This window comes from Delphinapterus leucas, chromosome 4 (genome assembly GCF_059928025.1).
Source record: "Delphinapterus leucas isolate spDelLeu-1000000601 "Yukka" chromosome 4, BTC_Dleu_Yukka2, whole genome shotgun sequence".
Classification (NCBI taxonomy): domain Eukaryota; kingdom Metazoa; phylum Chordata; class Mammalia; order Artiodactyla; family Monodontidae; genus Delphinapterus; species Delphinapterus leucas.
In genome coordinates, this window is record NC_143132.1 from 45,794,650 (window position 1) to 45,806,822 (window position 12,173).

Here is a 12,173-nt window from a genome sequence, read left to right on the forward strand (position 1 = left end):
TTCTCATGATAACACTATGAGTTAAGGATAGTAATAATATATTTTACATTTGGGAAAATTAAGGCTTAGAGCAGCGGTCCCCAAGCTTTTTGGCACCAGGGACCAGTTTCATGGAAGACAGTTTTTCCACAGGGGGGGTGCAGGGGGGTTGGGGGGATGGTTCAGGCGGTAATGCGAGCGATGGGGAGTGATGGGGAGCGGTATATGAAGCTTTGCTGGCTCACCCACCACTCACCTCCTAATGTGCGGCCCGGATCCTAACAGGCTGCGGACCGCTACCGGTCCAAGGCCCGGGACTGGGGACCCCTGGCTTAGAGAAGTTAAGTAACTTGTTTAGGTAGTATATTAGCAATTAGGAGTAATCAGGAGGCTGTCGTAGTAATTTGAAGCAAGAAACGATAACGGCCTGAGCTAAGTTAGTGAGATAGAACCAATAAAGCTTAGAGAACGGTTGTATAGGATATGTAAAAAGGGGAGGAGTTGGGGGCTTCCCTGGTGGCGCAGTGGTTGGGAGTCCGCCTGCCGATGCGGGGGGCGCGGGTTCGTGCTCTGGTTCGGGAGGATCCCACGTGCCGCGGAGCGGCTGGGGCCGTGAGCCATGGCCACTGAGCCTGCGCGTCCGGAGCCTGTGCTCCGCAGCGGGGGAGGCCGCGGCAGTGAGAGGCCCGCGTACCGCAAAAAAAAAAAAGGGGGGGAGGAGTTGAGAATAAATCCTAGGCATCTGGGTCAGAAAGTGAATGGATTTTTATTCAAAAGGAGAAAGTTTTGATTGATAGAAGTATTATGATGCATTTGATGAGCTAACTTGTCCATTTAAGGCCTTTTACTTGCCTGTGGGATGTGTCAGCAGGTCTCCCACTATACTCTTGCCCCCTTGCAATCTCTTTTCCACACAGTTCCCACCATGGCCTTCAAGGCCCTACCTATCTTACTTGGTTACATACAGCTCTTTCCCTCACTAAATATACTTTAGACATACAGGCCTTCTACTTTTTCTGAGTGGTGGTGAGTTCCTCCCCGCCTTGAGGTCATGCCCTGGCTAATTCCTTTGACTGGAATGTTCTTTGCCAATATCTTGTCATAGCTTTTCCCCTTCTTAACATTCACTCCTGGGTGAGATGTCCCCTCATCAGAGAGGCTCTTCTATACTAACCCTCCTCTGCCCCATTGCCTCCCACCCTCAATCACCTTTCATTGCACTGAGCACTGCTCAAAATTGTGTTCACTTGTAACTCAGTTGTTTATTGCTGTTTACCTCCTCCAGATTATAAATTCCATGAGAGCAGGGACCATGTATATTCACCATCTACACATGAGCACAGTCCTCTGCAGCATATATAAACTCAATAAGTATGAAAGATTAGAAAGTCCTATATGTGAGCTGAAGGAGACTTATGAAACCACTTTAAGTCCGTGGTAACTTGCAGCAAGCCACAAAATGTGAAGACACACATGCAGATTTATAATTAGTAAACCTTAAACTTTATAAAGAATTCACATGCAGCGATCTCATTGCAAACTTTATAATTTTGTTTAATCCTGTCATCTCCTTAGTGGCAGATTTTAGAACTGGAAAATCTGGGTGCTTTTTGTTTTAACCTGAGGAAAAATTCATCTTTGGTAATTGCAATTTTCTAAACTTTGTCTTCTCTCTTAAAGGCTCAATCTCAGGATATAGTTCCAACGATAGGATTCAGCATAGAGAAATTCAAATCGTCCAGGTAATTCATTTTATTAAACTTGTGATTAAGAAGTTGTGAGTGAAAAATGATATTAGATCTACATAGTTATTCCTCCTACTCTTAGAAAAAAGTAAGTTGCTATTTCAGAAGCCCATAGATATTAAAATACTTGTACCACTACCTCTGGATTATTCTAAAGAATTTAGAGTTTAGATAAACTCTGACAACCTCACTAGCAAAGGAAATATCTTTTTTATGTGTTACTAATTGTAAAATCATATTTATGTTCAAAAAAATTCATTCTATGGCACTTGTACTTGAAAGCTGGCCCAAGTTGAATATTGTATATTAAGGGTGGTTTCTTTGATTGAAAACAATTTAAAATTTTAAGTAAAAGTTAGACTTTTACTACCTTATAATGTAGTCATGTTTTTTCATTTTGTTTGTTTTGTTTTATAGTTTGTCTTTTACAGTGTTTGACATGTCAGGTCAAGGAAGATACAGAAATCTCTGGGAACACTATTATAAGTAAGTATGTTTGTGAATGTTGGTAAACTAGATGGTTATATTTTAATAACCAGTAATGATTAGAAATCCAAATGATTACATGGGCTAGGTTGCAATGTTTATTCTTCATATAATTTAAATATACTTCCTAATTTTAAAAAAAAGTATAATCGTACTTCACATTATTTCTCAAATGCTTCAGGTTCTTCCTGACCTTGCATATGTTGTTCTGTCTGTTTTTAATGTCCTATTCTACCCTACTTCTCTGCAACTTAAGGTTAATATATTTGTTCTTTAAGGACTAGCTCAAAAGTTACCTCCTCTATGAAGGATTCCACTGTTTTGCCCAGTTATTCTGTCCCCCATGTTGACACGGTACTTCGTCCATTCGTATCTCTTGAATCGTACTTATTACATCTTAAACTCATGTACCATAGCTGCCTCCCTAGTGGGATTATGAACTCCTCAAGGGCAGGGATTTTTTTTTTTATTCCGTATTTCTTCAAGACCAAGTATGATTCTGGCCAGATAGATCAGTAAATACTTACCGTATAAATTTAGTTAAAATAACAGCACTAATAGTTGATCCATGTGTTCTACAAGCAATTCTAAACAAGATATTTTTAGCATGTGCAAATCAAGTGCTCACCAATTTCTTCAGATTAATAGCTGTCAAGTTGCTAGGATCCAAGTGTGTTATACCTTCTCAAGATTTGCATGCGATGTTAAAATAAATTCATTAAACTTGTAATATTACTAGGACTTCTTCATTTAAGATGAGTGTAACTCACTTTTGGAGTCTGAAATTTATAAACAGTATCTCTTCACTAAATGCACTTTTGTTCTTATGAACTCTTGTCTTGAAATGGTGTGTGATGACTGCCAGATCAGATTTTAATTTTCATTGGCTAATTCTTTCATGCTAATGTGGGGACAAATGTTGTATTCCTTGGGTAGGAACCAAAGGAGATTTATTCCAGATATTCTTTCAATATTGAGGGCCTATTTAAATCATATAGAGCCAGAGGACCTCTGAGGTAGAAAGAGAAGAATGCTTCAGATTTGAGGGTCAGTTTGGAAAAGGAAGGGTGGAATGTTTGTGGTATCCTACAATAAATTCTCTGGGGGAAATGTGAGGTGTTTTTGTTTTTAAGGAAACCTCAGTTTTCAGTATAGGATTTTTTTATTCTTATTCCAATTAGTAGGAAAACAATTCTTTTTTCTAAAAAAAAATGTAGTTACTTTAAAAAAATGTAACATTTATTTTAATTACGGAAAACAATACTGCATAAAAAATAGTACTCTAAAAAGGAAGCTTTTTTTCTGATTTTAACTTCTTTTTCTTCAAAATCTTTTTGGAAGAAGTTAATGAACTCAGGAATATTATAGGTACATTGTAGGTGGAATGCTGAATATGGTTACTGTTGAGAAGTCTACAGTAATAGTAAATTTATTTCCTCTATCTCTATACTTTTCTAATTGTGAAAGAACAAGTGCATTTTAATCTACTAGACTGAAAGAGGTTAAAAAGATTAATTAAGTCTACTGTTGGCAAAATAAGCCACTCTTGTAGTGAGAATGTAACATCTTTCTTAGGATAATTTATCAATATCTGTTAAAATGAAAAATGTTCATGCCCTGCAGCCATAATTTTTGCTTTCAGAAAAGTACAGTATGACTAGGACTACTGGGCAAAGATACACAGAGAAGAATGTGTGTTGAGAATTATTTATAATGACATTTTTTCATATCAATTATATGAAGAAAAAAATTATTTTTAATAAAAGTATGTGCTTAATATATATGGAGAGAGAAGAAAATTCTTAGTGGAATATACCGTACCATTAATAGCATTTGTTTTGGGAATAAGATTATAAAGGAAGTTTAGTTTGTCATTTGTATGACTCTGTAATGTTAATTATTGTATAATTTTTGCGTATTACTCTTAGAATATAAAAAAAGTAATAAAGCATAAAATATAAAGAGTGCATATTTGGAAAGGAGTTAATATTTGGAAAATATAGAAAAGCATATTTAAACATTGTTTCCTGTAAATCTCACTAATAAATTTACCATTGTTAATCTTTTGGGTATGTTTCTTCTATTTTGAAATATATAATATACACTTTACATAATTGAGAAAGTAGCCTTCTAAAGTATGTACCATGTACTATATAGTTTTTCAGTTAACATTTTATAATAAGGGTGAATCAGGAAAAACATAGAAAGGATGTAACTCTCATGGCAGCCTAATATTTTTTCATATTCCTGTGCCCAAATTTGCTTAATCATTTCTCTATTTTTGGACATAAAGACTGTTCTCAGTTTTTGAAGATTATAAGCAGTTCTTCAGTTAACATATTACTGTATAAATCTCTGTCATACTTCATGTTTCCTTAGTATAAATTCCAGAAATGAAATTACTGGCTCAAAGTGAACATTTTTAAAGCTCTTGATAGGTATTTCCAATTATATCAGTTTCCATATCCACTAGTAATATGTGACTGTGATAATCTGCATTCATTTTTTAAATGATAGGAGAAAATGGTATTAAAAATTTGTTTTATTTTTATATGCATGTGGTTACTAATGGCATTGAACTTTAAAATCTTAATTTATGATTACACTGAGTCACAAAACATATATAAATGTCCAATAAATATATGAAAATATATTGAACTTAACGAGCAATTAACAAAATACAAAGTAAAATAATATGCTGTTAGGATGGTAAAAAATTGAAAAGAATGATAAGAGCCATGCTGGCAAGGGAGTGGGAAAAGTGCTGGTAGTAGTATAAATTGATATAACATTTCCAGAGGATAATTTATCAATGTTTATCTAAAACTTTAAATTTTGTATGTATTCCTGGAAATTTTATTCCTAAGAACAGATCTTAAAGTATCAAGAAATTTTTAAAATGTATTTAGGAGGATGTTTATCCCAAAGTTTTTCATAGTAATGAAAATTGGAAGTAACCTATGAAGTCCAAAAATAGAAGTTTGGTACAATATTTAATGACACGTCCATTATACTTTATAATCATTAAAAGAAAGATGCGAAGGAAATCAGTGATTTTTTGAAGTGCCGCTGTGATCTATAAGTGAATCCTTATACCATTTCAGTGGCTGGTTATCAGCTTAAAAGTCAAATAGAATAAAATAAAAGCTCTTTGTAAGTATTGTCTCAGGAGACTATTTCAAATATATTTACATATACTTATGTGTCTAACTGCATCTTAATGTAAAATGTATTTCTCACTATGGTTATGGTAAAAAATATTTGAGAAACACTGGTGTAGAGCTTTAATGTTTCATATAAAAGTAGTTCAAACTATACTGCAAAAAAAGATCAGGGAAATGTACATATATTTCAGAAAGGCAGTATAAAACAGCAGGATTCCATTTAAATACAGATGTAGATATTCATATATGAATATACACAAAGGAAATGTTGAAAATGATTTACATGAAAATATTAATGGTTGTATCTGTGTAATAGGATTATGGTTTTACTTGTTATTTTTTAAAATTATGAAATGCCACTAAATTTACCATATTATGATCCAAATGAAAAGAAATTATTTTACATGAAATATGACTAACATGGTTAATATATTAGTTACTCATATAAACTAATAAGAAATAGCACCAAAGCCTGTAATGTATAAATGGACATAGGACATGAAGACATAATACACAGGTTAGGAATTGCAAATGGATAGTAAACATAGAAAAATGTTCAAGTTTATCTTTAATATTTCTCATTCTTTATATTATACAGAGAAGGACAAGCCATTATTTTTGTCATTGATAGTAGTGATAGATTAAGAATGGTTGTGGCCAAAGAAGAACTTGATACTCTTCTGAATCATCCAGGTACATGTGTGTGTCTTTCAGTCTGTGATGTCTGTGCTTTGGGGTCTGTTTATGTATGATGTTTTGTTCTGGTGTAAGCAAAACGTGTTTACGCTGTGTGATCTTTTATTTAAAATTTTTGAATTTTAAAACATATTAATTATGCAGAATTAACAATATCTTTACTTGCAGTACCATATATTTTTTAAATTTCAAAGCTTTTTGCAATGTTTTTATTTCCCTGAAAATGAAAATGCCCTTTTTTTCTGATTATATAAGTAATGTGTCAATAGCAAAATATGTGGATGGAAAAAGAATAAGGAAGAAAGTAAAAATCGATCTTTCAACACATTAAAAATTTTTTGGTTACCATCTTTTTACGTGTGTGTGTGTGTGTGTGTGTGAGTGATCACAGCATTTCTTAGATATTTATTGTGGGAATTCTTTTAAGACAGATCTTTCTGTTTCTAAACTACTCCCAGCCCTCTTTGAAGATATCAGTATTAACAATTTGGTACTTTTTCTTTCATACCTTTATCTATATTTCATATCATATATACATACACAAACATATACAGGTACCAAAGATATATATAGTCGCCCTTGGTACCTATGGGAGATTGGTTCTAGGATCCCCAAGGATACCAAAAACTGTGGTTGCTCAAGTCCCTTATATAAAATGGTGTAGTATTTGCATAGAATCTATGCGCATCCTCTCACATACTTTAAATAATCTCTAGATTGCTTATAATACCTAAGAAAATATAAATACTATGTAAATAATGCCAGTGCATGGTAAATTCAAGTTTTGCTTTTGGGAACTTTCTGTAATTTTTTCCTGGCGTATTTTCCATTCACAGTTGGTCGAATTTGTGGGTGTGGAGTCCACAGATACAGAGGGCAAACTGTACAGGGTTGGGCGCTATGAGAACTGTCATCGTTATTTACTAGACGGGATCATTTTCTGTACACTCTTCTGCATGTTCCTCTTCTCAAATAACACTGCATGATGGAAATCCTTTCAAGTCAAATTGCATATATATAATTATTCTTTTTAATGATGCCTAATATGCCATACTGTGAATGTACCACAGTTTATTCAGTCATTCACCTGTTGCTAGATATTCTTTTTTTTCCCACAGTAAGTTTTCCAGTAGTATTGTGAAATTCTGCATTTTTAGCCTTACTCATGGAAAAACATTTTAAGTGGCTTTTGTACCTTTAGAAAAGGACTTCTAACAGTTCTTGCTGCTTAACCATAATATCTTTGGTATTTTTATTGGACAACCTCAAGTTTATGCAAGTATTTGGGGGGAAATTATCCAGCCTGTACTTTTTATGTGACTTTTTCACTTTTAAAAACTTAGTCTTTTATCTGGGTTGAGAAGGCACTTGATTCTACATTCCCTTTTTTGTTAATATTTCCACTTTCTCCCCCAAAAGTGTTTTGAAGTTGACCAAAAAATGAAATAGTTCCTACAAAATCTGCTTTAAATACCGTGGGAACCTTGGTTTCCTCAACTGAAGCCTTGTCCATGTATCTTTATGTACTTACTGATGCATTTATTTTACCGTTAGATTCCCAAAGGAGGGATTTCTCAGCTGAAACGTATATGAAGGTTTTTTTTAAATTGAAGTATAAGTTGTAATACAGTGAAATGCTCAGATCTTAAGTATATAGTTCTATAATTTTGACAAATGCATACACTCATGTAACTACATTCCCAATCAAGAAACAGAACTTTTACATCACCTCAAAAAGTTCCTTCATGCCCCTTTCCAATCAACACCCCACACCTGGAAACAGAGGAACTACTAATCTGATTTTGATCCCCAGAGTTTTGCCTATTCTACAATTTCATATAAATGAGGGGAAAGGGGCATACATTTTTGTGCCTAGGTTTTTTCATTCAGCATAATGTTTTGGGGAGTCACCCATGTTGTTGTATCACTTGTTTACTCCTTTTACTTGCTTTGTGATATTCTATTATATGAATATACCACAGTTTGCTTATCCAGTCTCTTGTTGATTAATATCTGGGCTGTTTCTAGTTCAGGGCAATTTTGAATAAAGCTGGTGTGAACATATTTTTGAGATATAATTCACATATAATATTATATCAGTTTCAGTTATTCAGCATAATGATTTGATATTTGTATATACAGTTAGCCCCTTGAACAACTGGGGTTTGAACTGCACAGGTTCGCTTATATGCAGATTTTTTTCAAATAATGCTACCGTAGTACTACATGATTCGAAGTTGATTGAATCCACGAATGTGGAACCGCAGATACAGAGGGTCGGCAACGAAGTTATTCACAGATTTTTGACTGTGCAGGGTTCGGAGCCCCACCTCCACATTGTGCCAGGGTCAACTGTATTATGAAATGATCACTATAATAAGTCTAGTTAACATCTTTTTTTTTTTTTTTTTTTACAACACATAGAGTTTTTTTTCATGGGATGAGAGCTTTTAAGATCTATTCTTAGCAACTTTCAAATACACAATACAGTATTACTAACTGTAGTCACCATGCTATACATTACATCTCATGAATTATTTGATGACTGGAAGTTTGTGTTTTTTGGCCCCTTTCACCCATCTCAAGCTCCCTCCACCCCAGCCGCCTCTGACAACAGCCAGTTTCTTCTCTGCATCTATCGGTTTGTTGTGTTTTGTTTTCTTCAGATTCCACATGTGAGATCATATGATATTTGTCTTTCTCTGACTTATTTCACTTAGCATAATGCGTTCCATTTTGTCATTTCCTATCTTGCAATGGCCCCCCCGATTTTGTATTAGGGCTGTAGAGACCTCATAAAATGACTTGAAGAGTATTTACTCCTCCTCTATTTTTTTATCGTTTGGATTTGTGTAGAATTGATATTATTTCTTACTTAAACATTAAAATAGAATCTACCAATGAAGCCATCTGGGTCAGGATTTTGTGTGTATGTTGGGGGCATGAATTATAAATTCAGTTTCTTTAAATGATGTAAGGCTGTTAAAGTTCTGTATTTCTTCTTGGGTCACTTTCGGTAATTTGTGACTGAATTTGTTAATTTGTTAATTTATCTAAGTTGTGAAATTTATTGGCATAAAATTGTTTGTAACATCCTCTCATTATCATTTTAATGTCTGTAAGACCTGTATGATATACATATCTTCTTTCATTTCTAATACCCATTTTTCTTGCTCCATCTTTTAAAGAGTTTATGGTTTTATTAATTTTCCAAGAACCAGCTTTAGGTTTTGGTACTTTCCTCTGTGGGTGTGTCTTTTTTAAACTTCATTAATTTCTGCTCTTTTTTTATTAAGAACTTTTGTTTTTATTATGAACTTTCTGTATTTAAATTGAATCTTTTTCAGATGTAAGTGGAAATTGTTGATTTTACACCTTTCTTTTCTAATAAAGCATTTTACACCTTTGTTTTATAATAAAAACATTTAAAGCAATACATATTTTCTGAGTATTTAGCTATATCTCACAAATTTTGATATATTTCTTTTCTTTATTATTTGGCTCAAAGTATTTTCCAGGCTTAACCTTGTAAATTCTTCTTTGATGCTTGGATTATTTAGTAGTGTATTATTATTTAATTTCCCAAATATTTGGGAATTTTCTAGGTATATTTTTGTGATTGATTTCTGATTTAATTCCATGTGATCAAAGAATCTATTCTGCATGATTTTTATTCTTAGAAATATATGACCTAACATATACGTTTGAGTGTGGTGAATGTTCCATATGCAATTACGTAGAATGTATATCTTCCTGTTCTTGGCTGAAGAGTTCTATAAATGTCAGTTGATAGTGTTATTCACTTCTTCCACATCCTTTCTTTATTGAGGTATAGTTGATGTGTTAATACAATATCATATAAGTTTCAGGTGTACAGCATAGTGATTCACAATATTTTAAAGTTATGTTCCATTTATAGTTAATATAAAATATTGGCTATATTCCCTGTGTTGTACAATATATTCTTGTAGCTCATTTATTTTATACATAGTAGTTTGAACCTCTTAATCTCCTACCCCTACCTTGCTCCTCCACCCTTCCCTCTCCTGAGTGGTGACCACTAGTTTGTGCCCTACATCTGCGTGTCTGTTCCTTTTATGTTATATTCACTAGCTTGTCGTATTTTTTAGATTCCACATATAAGTGATATCATACAGTATTTGCCTTTCTCTGTCTGACTTATTTCACTCAGCATAATACCCTTCAAGTCCATCCATGTTGCAAATGGTGATGTTTAATTCTTTTTCATGGCTGAGTAGTATGCCATTGTATATACGTACCACATCTTCTTTATCCATTCATCTGCTGATGGACACATAGTTTGCTTTCATATCTTGACAACTATGAACACTAGGGGGCATATATCATTTCGAATTAGTGTTTGGGGGTTTTTTTTGATAAATACCCAAGAGTGGAATTGCTGACTCATATGACAGTTCTATTTTTAGCTTTCTGAAAAACCTCCATACTGTTTTCCATAGTGGCTGCACCAATTTACAGTCCAACCGGCAGTGTACAAGGGTTTCCTTTCCTGTACATCCACACCAACATTTGTTATTTGTGTTCTTTTTGATGATAGCCATTCTGACAGGTGTGAGGTGATATCTCATTGCAGTTTTAATTTGCATTTCTCAGATGATTAACGATGTTGAGCATCTTTTCATGTGCCTGTTGGTGAGCTGTATATCTTCTTTGGAAAAATGTCTGTTCAATCTTCTGACCATTTTTTAATTGGGTTGTTTGTTATTTTGATGTTGAGTTGTATGAGCTGTTCATATAGTTTGGATATTAACCCCTATTGGTCATATCATTTGCAAATAAGTTCTGCCATTCAGTAGGCTGTCTTTTCATTTTTGTCAGTGGTTTCCTTTGTTGTGCAAAGCTCTTAACTTTAATTAGGTCCCACTTGTTTAGTTTTGCTTTTATTTCCTTTGATTTAGGAGACAGATCCAAAAAAATAGTGCTACAATTTATGTCAAAGAGTGTTCTGCCTGTTTTCTCTTCTAAGAGTTTTATGATTTCAGGTAGGCTTTAATCAATTTTGAGTTTATTTTTAGATACAGTGTTAGAGAATGTTCTAATTTCATTCTTTTACATGTAGCTGTCCAGTTTTCCCAGAACCACTTATTGAACAGACTTTCTTTTCTCCGTTGTATATTCTTGCCTCCTGTGTTTTAGATTAAATGACCATAAGTGCATATGCTTATTTCTGGGCACTCTATCCTAATGTGGTGTATCACAAGGATCAGTGGATCCTTCCACTGATCCATGTGTCTGTTTTTTTGCCAGTACTATACTGTTCTGATTATTATATCTTTGCAGTATAGTCTGAAATCAGGGATCATGACTCCTCCAGTTCTGTTCTTCTTTCCCAAGATTGTTTTGACTCTTCAGGGTCTTCTGTGTTTCCATACAAATTTTTAAATTATTTGTTCTAGCTCTGTGAAAAATGCCATTGGTATTTTGACAGGGATTGCACTGAATCTGTATTTTGTCTTGGGTAGTACTGTCACTTTAACAATATATTAATTCTTGCAGTCCATGAATACAGTGTATCTTTTCACCTGTTTATGTTATCTTCAGTTTCTTTCATCAGCGTGTTATAGTTTTCTGAGTATAGGGCTTTTACCTCCTTAGGTAGGTTTATTCATAGATATTTTATTCTTTTTGATGCAATTGTAAATGGAATTGTTTCCTTATTTTCTCTTGCTGATAGTTCATTGTTAGTGTATAGAAATGCAACAGATTTCTTTATATTAATTTTGTATCCTGAAAATTTACTGAATTCACTGATGAGCTCTAGTAGTTTTGGGGGTGCATCTTTGGGATTTTCTATGTATAGAATCATGCCATCTGCAAACAGATCCTTGTGATAGTTTTACTTCTTCCTTTCCAATTTGGATTCCTTTTATTTCTTTTTCTTGTCTGACTACTGTTGCTAGGACTTCCAAAACTGTTTTGTATGAAATTGGTGAGAGTGGGCATCCTTGTCTTGTTCTTGATCTTAGAGGAAATGCTGTCAGCTTTTCACCATTGAGTATGATGTTAGCTGTGGACTTGTCATATGTGGCCTTTATTATGTTGAGGTATGTTCCCTCTGTAC

At 33.8% G+C, this 12,173-nt stretch overlaps 1 protein-coding gene across 2 annotated transcripts in view; it reads left to right on the forward strand.

The window, feature by feature from the left end:
• The window catches only part of ARL6 (ARF like GTPase 6), a 66,708-nt gene that overhangs the window by 23,052 nt on the left and 31,483 nt on the right, over positions 1 to 12,173 (forward strand). For both annotated transcript variants that reach the window (XM_089910431.1, XM_022582480.2), the window contains exons 3-5: positions 1,660 to 1,721; positions 2,142 to 2,210; positions 5,973 to 6,067. In XM_089910431.1, coding sequence (XP_089766557.1) covers positions 1,660 to 1,721; positions 2,142 to 2,210; positions 5,973 to 6,067 — 226 coding nt within the window. The remainder of the gene's footprint in view (positions 1 to 1,659; positions 1,722 to 2,141; positions 2,211 to 5,972; positions 6,068 to 12,173) is intronic.